The sequence below is a fragment of the Catharus ustulatus genome, chromosome 2, assembly GCF_009819885.2.
Source record: "Catharus ustulatus isolate bCatUst1 chromosome 2, bCatUst1.pri.v2, whole genome shotgun sequence".
Classification (NCBI taxonomy): Eukaryota; Metazoa; Chordata; class Aves; order Passeriformes; family Turdidae; genus Catharus; species Catharus ustulatus.
Window position 1 is genome coordinate 57,670,830 of NC_046222.1, and position 23,331 is coordinate 57,694,160.

A 23,331-nucleotide genomic window follows, 5' to 3' on the forward strand; every position below is an offset into this window, starting at 1 on the left:
TGCAAAACCATCATAAGACAAAGCAGTTTATTATCTGCCTCAAAGACAGGATAATCCATTGTTCCCCAGTACAATAGATCCTTTACTCCATTCCACATCTGTAATAAGGATTTTTGGTTGCATTTGGGTCTTTTCGTGTGTTCTGATTTTGTTGTTTTTTTAATTGGAAAAGTTTACTTGACTCTTGACTACAATTTCTTTACTTTTCATTAATTTGTGTCTGCTAAGTTGTTTGTTAATCCTGTGCCTAAAGTGATAAATCTAACCATGGTTACATGTGTAATCAAGAGTACACATCTAACCAGGGTTACATGTTCACAGAGGTCTGCTGTTAATCAGCGGTTGAGACAATGCTGATGTGAAGGAAATGGATTAGCAAGGTTTCAGCTAGAGCTCTTTTCTTTCTCATGGGCTAGAGATGATGATCAAAAATATGGCCACTGTGTTGCACAGAATTTTTTGACCACAGAATCACCCACAGGCAGGACATAAAACTTTTCCAATTAGGAGAAATCTTACCTCTAAACTCAGAAGAAATCTATAATTTTGACCCTTTTTTACCATTAGGTATTTAATGACTTTCACATTCAGAATGCATTGATGAACCCTGTTCAGGTGCAGAACTTGACCAAAGCACATCACTGAGTCAATCCAACTCCTCATCCTCATTTCCCAGAGGACCTAGTCTGCAAACTCAATTATTAAGGCTACCTGATATCAAATCATAAAATAGATTGGGTCACACATCATCACAGTCAGTCACAAGTCATATTAATGGGATATCTATAGGTAGGACAGCTTGCTAAGCAGCACAAAGGCACCATTGTGCCTAATACAATTCTACACAGAGAACTCTCTGAAGTCATTGTTCTTTAAACAACAAAACCCAGTATGAACCTAAAGCAGAGCACCATCAAAAAGGTGATAAACACTGAAATAGACAAAAACATAATTTCCAGTCAAGTGCAGACTTGTGCTGATTCTGACCCAGAGCCCTTTCTATGATTTCCAAGCTTAAAGGCATGACTGATTGTAATTGCTTCAGTTGTTAATTATACCTGATGATTCTTGAAATTATTGAATACCACAATATAATTTCAGTATCTCATGCCTCAAAAGCTTAACAACCTTTGAAGTGAAGGAGCACTGTCAAGTGTTCAAATTTATGAAGGAGCTTTGAAATAGTCCTCCTGTGGTGGAACTGGTCTACTCCATCATTTCCAATGAAGTTGTTATTATTGGCAATAACACAGCTTCGCTAAGACCAGAGGAGAACCTAATGAGATTCAAAAATGTAAATGTATGCAAAAATACCACATGGAAAAAGAAGTATCAATGCCAAATAGTTGGAAAGGCCATTTCATAACTGTTTGGCTGGGAAAAGCAAACCTCTTAGGACAGGTCAAAGGAACTCAGGCCACTGCTAGTGATCATGACAGAGCTCCACAGACTTTCATGTCATTAGCTGGCTCCTAATATCTTCTTGGGCAAAATCTTGAGCAGAAAGTACCTTTGAGGATTGACAAGTTCTTATGAGTTAGTCCATCACCAAAGGAAGATGAGGGGTTGTGGTCTCTACCAAATTGTTTTCTTAAAGCAGGCAAACACCATGGCTACCCTAGAGTACTAAATTGATGTTTTTGTACTAAAACTTACACCTATTAAATATTCTAGTTATCATGGAGACAGATGTCTCTTCCAAATCTACCTATCTTAGCTTAAAATAATCCTTTCTCCAGACAGTAAGAATACCTCCATGAGACCTGATATGTGCTCCCCAATCTGGATTTAAGGTCAGCTTTACAAGCTTTCCAAAGACAGGCTAACCCAGCACATCTGATTGAAGCTGACTGAAGAGCATTAGCATTTGCCTGTCTTTGATGACCTACAAAATTATATTCCTGCACTCAGCACAGGGGTTACAGCAAACAGCAAGGGTTGTCATTTCTTCAACTCTCTCTTGGAATAATGGACATTGATCTGCAGTTTCTCTAAGCATGAACACTCTCTTTGGGAGAGGAGACATAATGGAGGGATCCATCAGGGAAATTTGGTTTTCCACATTTAATTGCAGAAGTAAAATGATTCTGCTTCTAAACTGGAAGAGCTGCCTTCCCTGTCTAGTATCCTCTCTATCATATTAGCTGCCATGGAATATTAAGTTCTTACCAAATAAAACCATTTACCATTGCACTCTAATGGACTGAGCACACACAGTAAGGAGGACAGAGTGATTTATACCGGAGACTTACAAAGCTTTATGGACTCCATTAGGGGCAGAATGCAAGACTACATTTTGAGTTAGTTCCCACATTTTAAAACCTATATTTGCATTAAATGCTCATCCCTTGCTAACGTGTCTGTATCCTTTCACTGCCGTAACTTCTGATGCCTCTCAGAAGCATTAGCATGTAACTGTAAAGTTTCACTGGTACCAAGAGGATTGTTCAAGAATAACATTTAACACAGAGAAGTAAGCTTGCAAATGGTCAATAAGCATGAAACTTCATCAAAATAGCTTTGCACAGTAGATATTGAACATCTCCTTATACTTACATGGCATTGCATGGTATATGCTGGGCCAGTACTGCCCACTGTCTCTCTTCAGCCAGACACGAACTGTCCTGTAAAAGAAAAAACACAACATACATGTGAGGAAGAATTTAAAAATTAATCATGACTGAATGAAAGCAAAGTGATCATGATGAATGTATAAGATGTTCTTAAAAATTAAATTATTTTGCTGAGAGGGAAAGTAAACCTGTGAACTCCTTCAGCAGCCTGATACAGCAACTTCAGATTAACCCCCTGAAAGGGGATGAGGATAGACCACTCCTTGGTTCCATGTAGTATTCAACATCTCGGCTGAACATATCTCAACAGTATTTGGAAACTGCTATGGCTTTTCATTCTTTGCCTGTACAAAGACTTGAACATGACTATTCCTTCAACATTTCATGTGAGAATTTGGGACACCACAGGTAGCCCAGCAGAGCTTTCCTGTATTAGCCCTTCCAGTCTCAGCAGGAACCTTCCCCTTGCTCTCAGGGTAGGCCTTGGTCCATCTGCTGCCTGTTGTTTCATTGTTCTGCATCAGGAAAACCTCGAAGAAAAAGGAGATTCTGAAATTTTCAGCAGCTTATTACTAAGATTATGACAATTTGTGCCAAAAATGACCTCTTCAGCATCAGGACCTTTCCCTCTCCTCCATGCACAGAGTGCTATCAGAAGAAGCCACTGAGCACAAAGAAGCCAAACTCTTATCCTTCTCTGAAGAGGATGATCAGCGTGGCAAGCAGCCTTGCAGGTCTCTCCTGTCTCATCGGTTTGGAGTTGCTGTCTTTGAATAGAGGCACTTACAATCACACAGTGCTCCCTACGACACATCAGCTTTTTCCTCTCTACTAGAAGATCTTCCCAATCTCAGGATTACTTTTGTTTTCTCATAATCATATTATACTGTCAGATCCCTGTTATTCAATCTATGCCCTTCAGACATATGAGACATTTGTTGCTTGTTTCCACAGCAGTGAATCTGGACTGATGCACCATCTGGGTAATTAAATATTTATCATTTCAGCCCTCGTTGTCATTGCTTGTTTTGGTCCAGTCTCTGAAGCCTCCTTGTAATTGAATCTCCCTCTTAACTTCAGTTAATCAGTTAATTTCGTCAAAACATGTCTAGTAACATTGTCAACAGTTAAAGCAGTATTAACCTTTGCTTGTTCCTGCACAGCCCCCTGCCACCTCACTTAAAGCCACCTGTTATCTCCCTTACTGTTTCATTAATCCTTATATCTAATGCTAACTAGAAAACTCCCTGTGTACAGCAATTTCACGACTACAAGGTGCACCCTTTTGACTAAATTTTTCCCCCGAACCCAGAAGTGCGCCTTACAGTCCGGTGTGCCTTATATGATGGACAAAGTCGCAAAATTTGCCAAACTGGAAGTGTGAGCCGCAATGGGGCGGCGGTGCCGCAGGGGTGCCGAGTCGCGGCAGGGGTGGGGGGGCGGGAGCGGGTGGCCATGGCTGTCAGGAGCCACGAGGGGAGGGAGGGAGCTGCCACCAGCCCCGGCCCGGGCAGAACAAGAAGCCGGGCGGCACCACCCTGGGCACGGGGGAAACGAGAAGCCGGGCGGTGCTGGCCCTGGCCTGGACGCGGAAGGAATGAGAAGTGTGAGCCCGCAACAGCCCCGAGCAGAGCCCACCCGGCGGCGGCATCAGAGCAGCGGTGGTGCGGCCCGGGCAAAGCAGCAGCGGCGCGGCCCAGGTGGCCGTGGCAAAGCAGCGGCGGCGGGGTCCCCGTGGCCGCCGAAAAGCTGCGCCGGCAGAGCCCCCGCGGCCACCGAAAAGCGGTGACAAGTGGTGCAGCTGCGGGAAAGCGGCGAGAAGCGGCGTGGCCGCAGGGAAGCGGCGACAAGCGCTGCCGCCGCTGGGCGGGGGGAAGCCGGGATGCAGTGCGGCCGCGCGGTGGGAGCCGGGAGCCATGCCAGCTTGCGCCAGGGGCGGGTGGGAGTGCCGGGGCCCACTGCACGGGGAGGGCGCCTGGGGCTTTGTTTAAAGGCTACACCAATCTTTGAAAAATGTTTGCAAATTGAGCACCTGCCAGTAATTTGTTACTTTGTTGCGCGCCGCGCGGCTCCTCGCTGCAAAAAAAAAGTGCGCCTTATAGTCCAGTGCGCCTTATGGTCGTGAAAATACTGTAATACTGTATTCATGCTTTGTTGATTTACATTGAATTTATTAAGCTTATCTAAAAAACATAGTTATCCAAGACAGCACCCATGTTAGCATAGTGTAATAGATTTTGACCCATCACCCACTTCTATTTAGTCTTTTCCATCAAAATTACTATGCAACAGCAGATTCGGGAGGGACCTAAAAAACTATTGTTTCTATAACTTGCACTTGATACTATTAAGGAAAAAGAAACATGCAAGAATGGCTCTTTCCAGTACATGAAGCATGGAAATACAGTTTATGGAAAAGATGGCATAATAATTTCTACTGTTACCTCATTTTGTTCAAAAAGAGGATTGCACCCTCTAGTACAAGTTCACAGCAATATCAAAATATAAGAAATACAAGAAATATAAGAAATATATCAGAATATAAATTGATCTAAGGCATTACATGCACAAATGTATTCTGATTTGAGATGCCATGCATAATAAAGCAATTCAAGAAAAGAACCAGTAATCTATCCTTCAAACTTCAAACCAAAGGCTGCACCACCTTGTTGTCTTATATGGTGTATGTCGAAAAATCAGGTTTCTGCTCATCTTACCCTGCATTCAAATTCCTTTTACAGCAAATAATTCTGAAGCCTTGTACATTTGGGCACTACACAAGCTGATTCATTGTAGAAATATCTCAAGCACACACTTTGACAGGTATGTTGCTCTAAAAACACTTCACTGGGTTAATAAGTCCCAAGGTTAGAAAGCTCTGAAATTACTGAATTACAAATTATATTTACAAATTATAATTACAAATTACTGAAAACATGTAACATTAATTATACTTATCTCCTAAGTCTAATGGCCTTTTTGTGTTGAACGGCAGCAGCTCTGAAGCAAAGTCACCAAAACTTTTTATAAGGCACAATTCACCAGCCAATAACAATGCTGAGATCTATTTGATCATGAGAGGGACAGACAAATCCTTCTGTCATTTCTCCCCATAGCTGACCACAGTTGTTGACCAGAAGCACTAGAAGCACACCAACCACACTGTTTCCCAAATGTCCTTGACAAGTGAGGTTATTGAGGCAATGACTGAGTGTACACAAAAAAATTATGGGATGAATCACAAGGAGCTGAAATAACTGAATATGAAACCACCCTGAGGAAATAAGAGTGAAAGACTTGTCTTTCTTGACTATCCCAATGTATGTATTCGAGTGCTATCTGTTTCAAAATCCCCAGGCTTCAACAACATTGCCTTTCCTCTCCATTCCAAGGCTTTGGAAAATAATAAATCCAGTACATCTTACAAATAATTCAGCTTGCTAGGAAAGGACTGTATAGAAGAACAGATCTTTCAAAAGCTGCAGGAAATAAAAAAATGAATTCTATGTGCAAAAATAGCAATAATTTGAATGCTTTGGGTTGGCTCTGTCATTGTTTATTAAACTGTACCCACTGCAGAATTACTAATCAATTTGACAATTGCAACAATTTAAAGACTTTTAGATGAATGATAATGAAGCAAAACATATTTTCTAGTAAAGCTTAAAACAAACAAAGAAAATAAACTGCTGGAGGTTGTGTTAAGAGTGAAACTACTTTTACTAATATAGGCCTCCTCTGTAAGTACAGGGTATGCTCATTTTTTAGTGTAGTCAAATATATTTCCATTCAAGGACTAAATCATGTGACTAAATGAGAACTAAATGAGAAACAAAGCATTCTAAGAATAAAATTACTACGAAAAGATGTCATCTAACTGTGTGTGAAAAGGAGCACAACCAGCAAGTCAGTTCATGTAACTCTTTAGAGAAATAAGTGTCTCCCGAGTAAATTATTTCAAATAAAAGAAAATACAAGATCTTGTAAACAATTTATTTTAAAATTAAAGATGATTACTATGCATGTCTTTAAAGCAAACATTTAAAATTTATATTAAAAATGATAATAGAATTCCAATATCTATGTATAAGCATAAAAATTATTCCTTATGTCAGGAAATGATGACTCAGAGTTTTCTGAAGTTCACCGAAATAGATAAAACATTTTATTGCAAGAAGGAAAAGTGACTTTAGTTCAGTAACCTTTTCTAGGTAACACTTTCTCAAAGTAGATTTGGGTTAAAGAACAAACCATACCAACTACTCAATTTGGGAGAAGCCAGATATTCTTGGAAGAGTACATCCTTCTTCAGCTGAAGTTCCACACATTTCTCTATACTTTACAGAATACTACCCAGTAGATAGGAAACCCAGGGCTTTTGCAGCTTTTAAAGAAAGCAAAGAAAAAAACCCAAGCATGAATGAAAATAAACTTTTTTTATGGATATCCAGCATGTGGAATACTTGCTGTTAGCATGGCTACCGGACTTAAACAGCACCCACCCAGGTCAGGATTCATTTTTCAGCAGCTCTAGAGTGATTCAGTCAGCATCACCATAGAAATGAGTTGTCCCTTCATTTTGTTGCCAGTGAATTGACTTGGAAAGATTTTTTAGAAGCTGTCAAATCAATGGACAATCTTCTAGTCTTTCCATAACAGAGATGATTTATTTTTAAATGAGACAGGCTATATAGAAATAATTCTGCCATACAAAAGACAGGTTATGTCTTAATCTATTAAGGGGATGGGAAAATTGACTATTTTAAAAGAAAAATTGCTTCTCTCTGTTAGGATGAAGAGAATGTACCGCAGGTCCAGATGGTTGTGGATGTACCAGCAGGTCTCAAGCACACTGCCAGGCTGTGCTGGTGTGCAGGAGGTGGGCTTCACTTGAGCACCTACTACTCATGGAGGTGCCCATGTCAAAAGCATCATGTCCAGCTCAGAGCATGGCAGCTCTGTGTGTCACCATCTACAGAAACTTATTCAGTCACTGGTATCTCATTTAGGATAAAAACAATTTGTTCATACAAACCCAACTTTGTGCGCCTGCAGGGAAAGTCTGCACAATGCTGCCAGGTTGGATGTGAGATTCTCTACTCTATCCCTACTCTGGCCTGAGCAGTCACCTCACTGTTGGAAAACTCAGTGTTGCTTGGAGTGTTGGAGTTGAGTTTCTGTGGGTGACTCATAGCAGGGCTCCTGTCTTTTCTCCTTTATGCCTTGCATGAAATTAAGGCAAAAGACAAACACTGGTGTTGCATACAGTACAGACATACTGATGTGTCAAAGCACTAGCCCAAGATGTTTGTATGTTGCAATACTGGGAAATCTGTGGTAGGGAGACCCATTATCTCAAGAAACAAGATCTCTGTAACATTCCACTTCTCCAGAATACCCATAAAACCACCACTTCTAGTTTCACAGTTTGAGTGAGGAAATCAAATACACCTGTTTCCCACAATGGAAACCCCTTCCTCTCCTGCTAATTTTTTTCCTTTTTCACTTCTGTCTTTTTAAAAGTTTCTCTTTGCTGAGAATCACTTCTGTAACATTATCACCTTCATGGCCCAGACATACACCAGAGTATAATAGAGCAGAGGTAACCCTCAACACATACAATTTACTACATTAATTTGTAGGTATTCTTGGGCTTCAGGAAATTGTTTTAAATTGGATTTTAATATATTCCTTATTGTTTGTATCTTGGACCATTATACTGCAGGATTATTTTATCTCTTGTCATGCTGAGTGACCAAAACCAGTAAGCATCAAATTAAATGTGAAATTACTTTTAAGTTTTAATTTTACTATTTTACAGTTTTGTTCTTATTTGTAGTGAGGACACAAATTACAGAGGTACAGAAACTTTCCTCTGTCACTTTCATCGGGCTTATTCGGAGACCCTTTGCACCTTTGCTCTGATTTAACCCAGTTTCAGAAAAGGAATCCACTAAACCATTCTGGAAAGGCCTTTAAAACACTCCTCTAGCTATTCACTGACAGAAGAAACAAAAAGATATTAGGATAATATTATGTAAGCGTTAGTACAATCTGTGAGGTTTCAGGCATACCTAATGGAGTATAAACACATATTCTCACCATCAATACACTGAAGACTTCTTTAGTGCTGAAAAGAAATTCCACCTATTCCTAAATATTCAATAACAGACAATTCAGAAGTATTCAAAAGACATGTTTCTCTAGAAACTAAATATCTGCATTTGTGACAGCAAAAGCCTTACCTGATGCCATTAAAGAAATGTGAAAATAGTAGGCTTTGAAGTCCAAGTGCACCACTGATGGCTTTAATGCCTTTAGCAGTGACACACTCATTAGAAGAAGAATAAGGAAAATTATTTAGCAACTGCATTAAACTGAATTATACAGTACTATAAATCCCCCAATGTCTCCACAGAATTTTGCAGGCAAGAGATGGGAAGAGATTCTGACTTCCACTGCTTAGTGACATGGAACCCTACTGTGAATAAAGGATCTTTCATGCTTATTAGCAGCTCATGAACCACTCACTGCCAGTGTACTGGAACCAGTGATGAGGAGTTTCATGTCTGCAATAAATTTTGAAAGAAAGTATATGAAAGCAAAAATCAAAACCAAAACTAGTTTCTGGGCCAGCTTGTGTTTCAGGGAAAACAAATAGAAATGTAATAGCAGAGTGCCAAAGCCTCAGGCAACAAGAGAACTTTATCTAACAGTCCTTATCCTGAATGAAAAGCAAAAGAAAATCAAGACAAAACCCCAGTACTTCCACACCACTCCCACCAAACACCTAGGGAAGTGCATGACTGTCTGTCACTCAGACTCACCCATACCAATTCTCACAAAGCCTATCACACAACTGTGATGGAGGGTTCTGCACATACCCTGAAATGCTGGGGCACATTCCAGGTGCTATCTTTGTTTCCTCTGGTTTTGATGAGCAAGTGTGTGATTTAAGTTGAACTAATTAAAGATTAACTCACTGAACCTTTTCTGGGACTGAGGCTGTGTACAGCTATACCGTCACAGTATAAGAAGGATGTAAAGCTATTTAGAGAGCATGCAATGGAGGGTCGCAAGGATGGTCAATGGGCTGGAGAGGAATCCATAACAGAAGTGCCTGAGGTCACTTGGCGTGTTCAGCCTGGAGAAGACTGAGAGGAGACCATAATGCTGTCTACAGGTTCCTATTGAAGGGAAATGGAAGGGCAGGTACTGATCTCTCAGGTGGCCAGTGACAGAATCTGAGGGAATGACATGAAGCTGAGTGAGGGGAAGTTCATATTGGATATTAGGATAGTCTGGATATTCCAGTTCTTCACTGGAAGAGGCTTCCAGGGGATTGGTTACAGTACCAAGCCCGCTGAAGTTCAAAGAGCATTCGGACAAAGCTCTTGGGCATGTTGTCTGATTCTTAGAGTGTCCTGTGCAGGTCCAGGAGTTGGACTTGATGATCCTTGTGGGTCGCTTCCAAGCCAGGATACCCTATGGATTCCATGACCACTGTAGATCTGGATATTACAAAAGGGCAGGTTCAGTTTCTGAAATAAAGTGCAAGAGCTACAAGTTCAGGAAAGGGGGAAAAGATTAAAGAGTTCTGAAGGATGGGTTTTATTTCAGGGTTGTTTTAGAGAGGTTCTCTCTTAGCAGTGATTACATAAAGGCATTTCTAGAAGATGTAATGTCCTCATTATAACCTTTGTCTGCAACTCATCATAGGGCTTCCTATAAAATGAAAGTATTTTGAATAATGATAGTATTCCCTACTCTGTATCTTTCTCAAGTCCTGCAACAAAGCCATAGGAGCAGTAAGCTTGGACTTCAAGAGGAACCTGGGCCAGCTCCCAACGGCCAGCACCTCTGACATCCTGCTGTGATATCCAAAATGCTGTTGCCATTGTCACCAATCCAGAAACCCTCATGTACAAAGCTCAGAAACACCAGAGAAAAAGGATCATGGCAAGGCAGGTGAAGCAAGCAAAGACTTCACACAGTGCTGGATGTGAACAGCACAGGGAGCACACCAAAACCCACATGGAGGCAGCTAGATCTCATAGCAGTAGCTCAGGCACCACCTGTGAGGAAGGAAGGAGTCTCATGAGCACTTGAACATTCAAGCGCACTGTCAATCCCACCCAGTGATATAAAAAAAAAAAAATTGCACAAAACAGAGTGCCAAGCAAGCAGGCAGACAGACTGAAAGGCAGGATTCTTTTCACACAAAGCGTACTAAGCAGTCAACCCATGCTTAATAAGATGTTTCCCCATTTAATTCATGCTGCTGTAAATAAATGCAGATGCACTTTGCATAAAAGGGATAACATCAAAGTTTTGGTAGGTTATATACAGCTAGAGTATTGCATGGGTTTCTCAGGGTGCTACACCCATCAGTTGCACTTAGACCTCAGAGAAAGTGATGTAATTTTATTCAATGCAGTTTTGGTTTACATAGAAGGCTTTTTTGGGTATTTTGTGGGAAGTGACTAAAAAACAAAGATTCATAGGAGACAACATCAGGAGAAATCAATTTTTTTAAATGACTTAAAAAAGATAGTCAAAAGATAGTCACATGACAGCTTTACTACTTAGCTGTTAAACAGTTTCCACCCATTTTTCAGTTTTCTGGACAATAAGCAATGCAGTTCAGTAATTTTTCCAGATACCTGAGTACACATGCCTGGGAGCAGTGCAAGCTCCGCTCTTCAGGTATGGGGCAAAAAACCAGATTCTGACCAGTTTCCAATTCGGAAACTTTGGTCAAGTTGAGACCCAAAAAACGAACCATAAGTCACAACCACAGAAAAATACTCTGTTACGTTGAGGTTACTACAACAAGGGTCAATGCAAGGGTCAATGATCTCCATCTCCCTCTTACCCAGAGACCTCCTTCACCCATACCCCACCAAATTATTTCCCTTCCAGAACAGATGCAGCTTTGGAGCTGCCCGCACTGATCAATTCTTGTTTGCATTCAGGAAGCATAAACACACAACCTTTTGAAGGTAATTGCATTGGATGATTTAATTATTGCAATCCAATTACTTTCACCTCCTTCCCACATTCAAATGTTTCAGTAATGGAAGTTATTAGAAAGATCCTCATTAGATTAAAATACAGACCTGCTATGTAATAAGTGACTCAGTGGAACCATGCTAAAAATACCCAGTGGATCCAGAATCTGCAAGAAAGAAACTCTCCTAGACCCCTCTAAATTGCCCATGTAGTGAAGGTGAAGAACTCGAACCCATCAGGTCACTGTCCTGCTTCCAGCTGCCTGGTTGGAACATCTGTCCAGGAAAACACACTTTTTTTTCCTCCAAAACTCCTATTGGCTATCAGCTTAGTGATAATTTTTAAGTTATGCATGCTTCATTGTGCATAAAAATGAATGCATTATTCAACTAATAAAAAAGTGGATCTGTGAAGTGAAAGCTGAACACACTCATTTTCAATATACATACCACCAGTATGGCATTTTGTAATAAATTACAGTCATATAAAGGTTAATTTACAGTAAAAGATTGGTATTTGATCCCGAGCACTAAATTAAGTCATAACCTTAGACCTCAACTTATTTTTCATATAAATGTTTGGTTAACTATCCAGTGCAACATCTTGTAAATTATGCCTTTACTGCACAGGAAGGAAGTCACATTTCCACACGTATAGAATGATCCCCTCTCCCAGCATTTTAATTTCTGGATCTAAGTCATCTGCATCATTCACTGCAACAGATTAAATTAAATCATTAACTACTTCACTGCTTCTTGCAAGATATCTGACATATTAAACAGAGTATAACCATTCATTAAAGATATTTCAGAACCCTAGTGTAAGGAAAATAGGCTCCCAGATGCAAAGATTGAAGACTATGTACAAGCTCTAAAAGTGTTATTTTGTCTTGACAGTGTATTTACTATATTCAGTCAGAAAGCACTTAACATTTAACTGATGTAAGTTAAGTTGTAAGGGAAATCCCATGTTTCTTGGATTTTGAGAAAAGCATCATATCTTAATGCAAATAACCCCTTTTAGGAGCAAGCAGCTATTAAGTCTCAACATCCACAGATTTCCCATAAAGTCATTAACTCCCAATGTGCACACTTATTTCAGTTACTATATGAAATATTACTTTAATTTATTGTTTCTCTGATTTGTTCTTTGTGGGAAAAAACTGAACCCAAACCAAAACAACTGTGCTGGGTTTTGCTGGATAGCACTAATTTTCTTCACAGCAGCTGGCATGAGATTGTGATTTGATTTGTGCTGAAAATAGTGCTGGTAATACTGAGATGTTTTTGTTAATGCTGAGCAGGGCTTACACTGAGCCAAAGTCTTTTCTGCTTCTCATCCCACTCTATCAGTGAGTAGGCTAGGAGTCAACAAGAAGATGGGTGAGGACACAGCTGGGATAGCTGACCCCATCTGACCAAAGGGATATTCCATATTATATGGTCTCATGCTCAGCATTTAAAGCTGGGGAAGGAAGAAGGAAGTGGAGGATGTTTGGAGTGATGACATTTTGTCCTTCACAAGTAATGGCTACATACAATGGAGCCCTACCTTCCTGGAAACAGCTGAACACCTGCCTGCTGATGGGCAGTAGTGACTGAATTCCTTGTTTATCTTTGCTTGTGTGCCTGTGTATTGCTTTGCCTATTAAACTGTCTTTATCTTTAGTAATGAGTTTTTTTCACTTTTACTCTCCCAATTCTCTCCTTCATTCCACCATGGGCAGACTGAGTGAGCAGCTGTCTGGTGCCTAGCTGCTGCCTGAAGGTAAACCATGACAAAAATCCAAACCAAAACCCAATCCCCATACCAATACTGTACAGTTAAATTCCTTAGCCAATACATAGGAAAATCAGCTTGTCACACGCAGTTGAAGATGCTGAAAGCTTATTGAAACACCCTCTGTAAGAAGAGATGGACTTTTGGTTTTTAAATACTGCTGAACAATTACAGCACTGCTTTTCCAGAGACAGCGAATATATCCACTTGGAATGTATTTGTGTGCTCTGTGCCACATCAAGGTGTCTCTGCAAATTCTCTCCTTGAGGCATCAAGGACCTTCTGCAGAGGAATTACCAGTTCCTCCAGCTGAACTTGAACAATGATTCATGGATGATAAAATGTTCCCTCAGCTTTTCTGCTATTTTCCTCTCTGGGCAGCCAGACTCAAGAAGTATTTTCACTATCCCCACACAAACAGAACTCCTATAGGTTTTGTTCTTCTAGAGGAGGCAAAAAGCCACTCTGCTGCTCTGACCCAGCAAGACAACTTTGGCTGGGGAGTCTGAGTACTCTGGGAAGGAAACCAGCAAGGTCAACAGAATTACCACCAGCCAAAAAGAATGAAGAAAGCAGGACAAAGCTATGCAAACTAAACCCTGTCCTGAAAGGCTTGTACAATAGCTGCAAAGGAACTGTAGCCCTGAAGTGCTTTACCAAGGGCTCTCAGATTTCTTCTTATCATGCATACTGCAGTGTGTTGTGAGGTGCCAGGAAAGCCCAGCAAAACCCAAACTTCTGACTCTGCAATTTAGAGGCGATCTGGCATTTCAAGGGCTTAAAAGCCAGTCAAGTTTGTCAGCTCTCCATTCCTATGAGGGTTGCATGGGGAGATGGAAATCAACATCTTCAAACCTGTACTGTGAGACTGAATAGTCCATCCTAAACTTTGCGTTTTATTATTTAAAAGAAATCTCTCTCAAACACGCAGGTCCTCTTTACATCCAGCTACTTCTTTTATATGGCCTAGTTGCAGCCTTTCCATTCTTCAGCATTCAACTTCATACTGTAGCAATTTTATTCCATCATGTTTAAAATAGTGAATTTCAAATGTTAAACACCAAATTTCAATGAACATCCTCTTGCTCTCCTCCTCTGAGACTAGAAGTTCTGTTGTCTCTACCTTCTCCACTGGTTAGTTGCTGTGTATACTCGTATCATTTCTTACACGCCTCCTCTTTAACGTAATCAATCTTTCCACTCTCTTGGAAAAGCTGTTCTTGCGCTCTGTTCCCCTTACCTGCTTTCCAACCCCTCTAATGAGACAATATCCTGTCTGTACTGTCATCTTCTGTACTAAATGCAGCAATCCAGACACAGACAAACCTGCTAAGTTATAAGAGCATTATCATTCTTTTCTTTATGCATCTTCTTCCCGTATGTACCCTAGCAGTGTTTATTTGCAGCAGTTATACACGGTTTTTATTCATGCTGGCAGGATTTAGAAACTTAAAGACTATGGATGAAAGAGAAAAAATACATTTATCAATATTAAATTCTCTCTGCAATACACTGCTATCCACTTAGTAAGTTCTCCTGCACTTCACATCTCTCCAGACCCAATCAGCTTATCTGCTAATTTGGGTTAGACAACTAGTCCAGACTGTTAGGGAAGGGAACAGAGGATTCATCAGCCACAGCTCTCAGGGGCAATCCCAGAACTCTCTTGTCCTCTGGCAAGAGAGTTAGAAAGAAAATTATAAAGAAGAGCAATAGGCAGAGGTTATCAAATACCAAGAAAAACCTTGACCCTTTGCATCAAACTCTCTCCTTGTGAAAACAGGACAGGAAATCCATATCTATTGCAGCAGCATAAGGAAGACACAAGACCATCTCTCCTCAGGTACAAAAAATACATTCTTTAAATATGTGAAATGGCGCAACATATTGCAGTGCAGTCGTGTAAAGATGCCTGGTGGAACTGTGTCCTGATAGGAGACCACTGCTTAGGTTACTATCAAACCAATAAAGCCTCTAGCAACTTCAGTTCAATTACCTGGTCAGTGTCTCACAGCTAACTTCCTCTTTGCTGTAAGGGACAAATTCTGATTCATGGCAAAAGCATCAAATATTACAGAAACCTCTTTTCTGACACTTTATTACTACCTTACTTTACTTTCTTTAGAGGGTTGCAAGAAGAGTCCTCTGCAATTCCTGTTCAGATGCTTGCATCCTCCTGATTTTTACTGCTGCCATTCATAGGAGAAATATCAGTATCATCTTGAAAGAAACAGATTTGAGGTTGTGAGATAAAGTCATCTCTAAAGACCTGCTTCTCTGCTTGGTAGCATCTCACTTTTTAATCTTATTTCAAGCTAATACAAAACATAACATCCTCAGGTTCAAAAGTAGTAAGTACTTACTAGGGCATGCTACTGGACATGGTAATTGCAATAAAGCTATCAGTATTTATATATTTACAGGAATTGGGGATTCAAGACAAAATAATTTCAAAGCAAAGATTTTCAAAGTCGTTGCTGATTTAAGTAGTGGCCAACTCTACCACTGGGAACACTTGAACAATTCTCCCCATCCTGAATAAAGATGAAATTCCTTACCAGAGAGCTACAAACCACCTACTTCCAACCCTCCTGCCATGGGCAGGGACACTTTCCACTAGATCAGGCTCCCCAGGGTCCCATCCAATCTGGTCTAGAACATTTTCAGGAATAGGGCATTTGCATCTATGGATGTTGCCCTCCAGTGGAAGGCTACTAGTTAGCACAGGCGTGAGCAGTGCAAAGAAAGTTGTCTGAAGTAATGACTTGGCCTATTCAAGGGCTATTGGAAGCAGAGTATGGTAACAGCGTGAAGCAGACCAGATCTATTGCTGACCTTGGCAGAGGACACCAGATTTTAGATGGCAATACAAGATAGAAGATGGCTAGAGACTGGGCTAGTAAATCCTTGTGCTATTAGGTAAAGTATAAAATCAGCTCACAGCATCTGCTGTGGAAAAAGATGAGCTGAGATGGGGTAAAGGCAGTAAATAAGAGAAGGATCCTTTTTGACCCTGTGACCTTGCAGGCTCAGCACTGTCTGAAAAACTAAATCATGTTTGTAATTCTGACTTGCTTTTTTGCAGGTCAGACAGGATTGCTTCTTACACAGAGGGCAGGGAAGGGAAGAACAGCTTTCCTTACAGACAATTAAATGACTACGCAAAGAGACAACATGTCCAGTTATCTCAAGCCACGAGATACATGCCCCACAGACTAAAACCCACTCTGGTGGTTTCAAAATCTGTGCATGTTCTGCTGTGTCAAGCAGTTCCTCCTCCCACTCTCCTGTCCTGGTGTCTTGAGACATGCTGAAAACACCCAGGTGGAATCACTTGATAGTCCAGCAAGTCACTTCCACATGTCATATCTAATAGAAGTAAATTGTGCCTTCTTATCAGGCACACACAGTGAGCTTTGGAGGGATGTATGTGATTTCTGAGCAGTTATCAAGAAATGTAAATCATTAACAATCTGCAGCAGGTTAAGTAGTTTGCTTAACTGAGAGATGTCCCAACTACTGAGCATCAGAGGGAGGCAGTGCATATGGAGGCCAGTATTTAGAATTAATTTTTATTCCAGTTGGAGGAGGCAGAAAATACTAGACAGAGGTGTTCTGTGGACAGGATCTGGTCCCTAAAACAGGTCAGATGGATAGTTTGCTCTCAATAGCACCAATAGACACGAACAGCAAGTTTACAAGAAAGATTGAGAGCATTCACTGCAGTGAATGAATGGGTTGCTTTGGAAGTACACACATACTCCTCAGGTACACTACACAGTAGAAATAAATACAAACTCATGAAGGCTGTTAGAAATGCACAACCATATCACTCCACAAATGCATCTTTGCCCCCTGGCACTGCACCTTTAATATACTTGTTTCACACTCTTAAGTCAGAAACATCAAGATTCATCTTTCCCTACTCACTTTTTCTTTTTTTTTCAGAGCATTTAATGGTTTTGTTTGATCAATTTTTGAAAGGAAAATATTTCTGTAGAAGGAAACAAAGGTTCATGGCATGGCAGCTACATGCTAATTAAAAAGCCAGTGAATGCTGAGGATCTATGTCATACCTTTCCCAGCGGTCAAACATTAACTCTATTTAGAACATAGGAACCAAAGAATACAGTCCAGTAGCCTACTTGCAAGTCATGCACTTGAAAGCTTAGAGACATCTTTTGGTACTGCCATCAGTTCTCCCACACTGTCCCTTCCTCTGGCACCCTTCATTTTTACACACATTTCAACCACGCTTTTTTTCTCCCCAGAGTTTTGCCTCCTGGATCTGGTTCAACAAGAGCTGACAGCAGTTCACAAGTCCTGCTAGACTTAGGCTTTTAAAATTACTCATACTATTGGCAAGAATTTAAGCTTCGGATGTGTATGTGTTTGTGGGAAAGGTGCAGATACTCCCTTTGTGTCCCTGTCTTTCTGTTTTCAGGAGCACCCGTTAACCAGCAGGTACGAGGCTACCAAGGTCACCTCTCCCTGGCAGTAGCAAGCCTTCAGCATTTGCACCCCCACAAGCAACTGCAGAGGTAGTCCATGTTCCTACTCAAGCAGCTGATGTTCCCTTCCTCACCAAGTCAGCATTGAAGCAGCGAGGCAAAAGCAAATACTGCCATTCCCCCCACCCACTGCAAATGAAATAAACTCTTCCCATTTGATTTCCATTTCTTTACTGCTTGTAGCATCCCATCCCACTCCCTCATATGCCTGGAAGGCATCACACATCCACTGTCTCTCAATTACTCATAACAATTCAATGCATTTTAATAATATTTAAACAGGTTCTAAAAACCTAGCAATAAACTGTGAATTACTGTGAACTGCTGCTGGACCACAAAAGCATAGAAGAGGTACTTCAGGTTTTCAGAAGACAACACTTGGCAGACAAAACCAGCTAAACATACTAGATGCTTTTTCACATCACCAATGCACAAGGTGGTTTTTACTAACTTCAGGTGTCAACAATTTTCCTGATCCAAGCTGCCTCATTTAACTTTCATATCAGCTGATTTGGATATTGATATTTAACAGCATTAGCAAGGATGTGCAGCTGCTCCAAGTTCATGCAGGAAGGAGACAGCCTGCCTTTTTTGAATTCCAAATTGATAACAGGAGGGTCACTGGAAGAATTAATAGACAGGAAGGTGAGGAAATGGGAAAAGGAGTTGAGAGGAGTTAGAGACAGAACACGAAAGGGAAGAACAGCAGTAGGGAGCAGGATATAAAGTATAAAGGCTACAAAGCCTGCAGTAAGGACGGCAGCACACGTCTAGTTCAGTAACACTCAGGTAAGGAAACTGAAAGAGCACAGCATTTTGGTAAAAACAGATCTATCCAAATGGAGGTAACAGGCTGAAAACAAACCCTTTGAACTCCAAGACTCTCTCACCACCCCCAATTACTGTGGTATCAAGGCAGCTTTGTGCATGTCTATTGTCTCTCGCCAGTAGAAAGGGGAGAAGTCCAGGACTGTGCATTTACGAAGCAGACTGGTGACATACAAAGTTCTTGCTCTATTACTTGGGACACAAAATCCTTTAGGCTCTATTTACTTTTAACAGACAGGAATTGGTTTTTGCATTTAAGACAAACAAAGGTTCATTATCTATGGCTGTGAAATAAGCATAGAGGAAAATAAACATGCTTTAAAAAGGAAGTTATGACAATTGCAGGCTATCTGAATTTAATGACAAGTGTTTTTTTCCACAACTGCATGCTGCAAAATGTGTAAGGAAGAGAAAAAGCTCCAGAAAATTTCAAGGAAGAAAAAGAGCTCCAGTTCTGTTGTCTTCCTCTTCAATGTTCATGGAAAGTTTCAAGTCTCAGACCTGGCTCTTAAATTCTTACTCTCTTTTCTTCCCCAACTTGGTCAAGTTATTACTGGGTCTCAAGAATGAAATATTTTAATGTTCAAAGCAGTTTAGCTTTTGAATAAACAAACACACAGAATCAAACTTTGTCTTGTTTAGGAAATATTTACAAAAATGACTATTAATGAAAGATAAAAACCATGTGTTTGAGATGCTTCTAAATCAGTCCTGGACACATAAAGAAAGCAGCACCACAATCCAGTTCCACAAAAGAACTTAAGGCAATGATTCCAAACACCAACAGGTCTAAGCTGTGGAGTTCTGCTCCCACTAGAGAGGTAGGTAATGAAAAATGGGATTCTCATGAAACACCACAGTGCAAGCCAATCCACACTATACAAGCTACTAAACAAAGTTACAGTAATTTCGTGATTATAAGCCGCACCATTTTGACTAAAATTTTGGTCTGAACCTGGAAGTACGGCTTGTAATCCAGAGCGGCTTATATATGGACAATGTTCTGAAAGTCGCCAACCCGGAAGTGAGACCCTCGCGGCAGCCCCAAGCCGAGCTGGAGGCCAGCCGGCCCTGGTAGAGGCAGCGGGGCCGGCAGAGGCGGGGAAGCCGGGCCGGCAGAGGCAGGGGCGGCAGTGCAGGTGGCGGGCGGGGGCGAGTGAGCCCAGCAGCAGCGGCAGCGCTGCCCAGCCAGCCCCGAGTGGCCCCGCTGAGTGGCAGCGCCGGCTGGGCCACCCGGCCCCGTTGGCAGCCTCGAGCGGCCTGAGGCGACCTGGCCCCAAGCCAAGCCAGAAAACCCCGCGATCCTGTGATTCTGTTACTATTTGGCAACTCTGTGAAAGTTGCACGCAGATCCTCGCTGCGAACAAAAGTGCGGGTTACAATCCGATGCGGCTTATTTATGAGGAAAAATGAAACGTTGCTGACACCCTGGAAGTGCGGCTTATAATCGGTGTGGTTTGTAATCGTGAAATTACTGTACATTTTTTCACAGCATCAAGACCGAATATGCAGTGACTGAACAAGAAGTAAACTTCTCTGCAAGTCAGATTGGATAATCACACAAGCATCCCATTCTTTCTCTCTAAAAGGAAGTCCTTCCATTTCACCTTTCATGATTTTTCCTTATTTTTTCAGATAATATGTAACCATATCATGTTCCCAAATAGCAAGAACAATGTCACTCTGGTTTGATTTCAGAAAAGAGCACCAATTTAGTTTCACAGGAAGGAGAGAGCTAACTTAGATATCTTGTTCTGCTTATTTTTGTTACTTCTACATAATTCATAGCTATTTGTAATTTAATTTTATTTGACTCAAAATACACTTCTCTCTCTTAGTCTATGATTAAAATTGCTGTTTCTACAAGATTTTATGCAATGAAGGCCAAGTAAAATTTCTACGTGTGTCCAAAGTAAGACAGTGCAATGTTGTGGTACAGTAAAAGCAGCAGAGCTCATAGAAAAATGTAATAAACATTATTGTACATCTCTTATGCCCTGGGTATTCCAAGCATACATGATTTAAAGGAAATTTTGTTGCTTTCTTGATCCTCTGATGCCTTAAAAAAAGCAATCATAATCTCATAACAACTCACGACTGGCTTAAAATACTCTGACACCATTTCTTCAGTATCAGAGAACCTGTACCAGAGCATTTCAGACCAACAATCTCAAGAACAGTTAAGGTAATATTAAAAATTAAACAAGAAACATTTCATGGAAAACACAAAAGACTCTTACAACAAGACACTCCACACTAAGAAGTTTTCTTTTCTGGACAAGAAAAAAAACTAGACTATATAAATTCTTTCACAATCTCATACTGTGGGATACTGTGGAGGACATACTGTGAAGGACAAGGAAAGTCCAACAATTCTTGCCACTGGAAAGCCTGGCTCCAAGACACAAAACCCAGCTTAGCAACTTGGGCCAAGTTCAGGAAGAGGAACACAAGTGTCACAGAGCAGCACCATGCCAAAGAGTGTCAGAACTATGCTGCTACATCCAACAAGTATTTTCTGACTCCGTTGCTGCCTCATCCCAATTACTGTGGCAATGACAGCTAAGGGAAATATATCATCCTTGTGCAGCTGTACATGTACAGCTCCCTCCTCCAGTAATCCAAGTATCACCTGTCCTTTTGAAATGCTCAACTGATCCCACTCACAAGTCAGCAGCAAAACTCTCAAGTGACACTGGAGTAGGATGAAACCAGCCATGACAATTTTGGTGTTTGTTTGCATATTGAAACAAAAGGAAACTGCTTTTTCTTCCTATTAGGAGACACATCACTGTCCCCAAAACAGTGGGTAAAGCAGAAGAAAAAAAAGGACTGAACTACTGTGTGAATCATCCACCAGATACTCAAATGGAAACAGCTTATACAAAAACTCAGATTATGGAAGAGAGTCTCTACAAGACTTTGCCCCAACAACATCTTTAACTTCTTTTTAAACTATCAGCATCAGGTAAACTAGGCAAGGAGAAAGACCTATGTGATAGTTATAGAACAAGCATCTCTAGCTATAACCTACTTTGTATTGAAAATGGCTTTGAAGACTAATTTAATTATGGTGCCTGAAGTTTCCTTGCTTTCCTTAGGTAGAGGATCTCACAAGCTATTGAGGCAGCCCATAGCTGCCTCAGGCAGAAACTCTTTATACTTTCTTTGTGCCATCACCAGTTTTACTAGGAAATGGAAGTTTCTTATTTTCCGTCCTCCTTGAAGCTTTAATACAACCTACAAAACCTATTGGAGTTTTCTATAATCATTTGGCAGCAATACCAAATGTATGGGCAGAAAACTGTTTGGGGTAAGGTCTGTGACCACTTACATCCATCTTATTTCAAGTATTTTAAGAATTGAAAGGAGCACAAATATAATTTTTATGACTTCTTGAAGATGTAATGCTTAGGTAGAACTTCACAGCAGAGGGTCTCTGGACTGCCTTGATCTTCTTCAAGCTATGCTCTAGATTTGGATGTCCCTGAAGAAGAATTCTCTCTTGAGCACCTAACGTTCAACTGTCTGTGTTTCAGACTCGGATGATTGGTGACTTGTATTTCAAAACTGGTCATTATTACAGCTTAGCACTGTGGCTTCAAATGGTTTCAAAAATTCACGACCAAAGCTTCCACATGGTCTGAAACAGTGAAGGGATTGTCACACTTATTAGAACAAACCTGGGTACTTTTACTGGTAGGCACAGTGCAGCTGCAATGACACCAAGCCCAAGTGGAAGGATGCCACCCCAGAATGGCGTAAGCAGGGAAGGAGCTGGCATATAAGGAAGCACTCATGTCCCAGCTCCCAGACCTACAGAACATGCAATGTTCTACTCAAACTGGTCGAAGATACATCTCTGGATGTCAGAAACAAAAGCTCATGGAGAAAACATACCGAGACAGCTATTGAGGAATGCCAGAAGATGCATTCACATCAGTTACAGGTCCAATGCTTTTGCCTCCTGTGGTGCAGGAAGCGAGCACAGACATCTGACTGGAGAACTTGGCCACAGAGGCGATGAATACGACCTCACTGCTCCAGCTGGGTTCCAGCCCTGGCTGCAGCCCTATGGGTCACTGGCCAGTGTCACACACCGGAATTTGGCAAGCACATGCACTTCTGCACAGCACAGGGGCCCTGGGAGGCCTGTCCTCCTCTGGATGTCTGGTTGAAGTTAAGAATCTCAAACTACTTTGGTCTCAAATTCAGGTTTTTTAAACTTACTGTTACAGATCTCCAATCATCAGGAATGTTTACAGACAAGACAGTTTCAAGGGCTGTGTGTTGTTTAAACCAGTGGTGTAGTTGTTGTTTTATTTTTTTTTAAATCACAGAACCAATTTCCTGTAGGCAATCCTCCCACCAGGAGGAACAGCCACATGAGCTGTGTGCTCCAGAGATGTGAAACACACCTACATTAATAAGTGACACAGGCCTGAGACCAGCCTCTGGCAGTGAGGCCACCTGACAGGGAAACCAGCAGCTGCATCCAAGCTATATACTGGGAATGGCCCCTGGTACAAGCTGACTTCCAAAACCTGTATTATGAGCACTGTCTGATGCTGTGCAAATTGGCTCATAGCAAGAGCAGTGCTTGATACCAACAGCTAGACACCACAGTC

The 23,331-nt window shown here is 41.1% G+C and overlaps 1 protein-coding gene across 1 annotated transcript in view; it reads right to left on the reverse strand.

Moving 5' to 3' along the window:
* The window catches only part of WDFY2 (WD repeat and FYVE domain containing 2), a 65,292-nt gene that overhangs the window by 30,329 nt on the left and 11,632 nt on the right, over positions 1 to 23,331 (reverse strand). Inside the window, exon 2 of the mRNA XM_033085630.2 lies at positions 2,557 to 2,624. Within this exon, the coding sequence (XP_032941521.1) occupies positions 2,557 to 2,624 (68 nt within the window). The remainder of the gene's footprint in view (positions 1 to 2,556; positions 2,625 to 23,331) is intronic.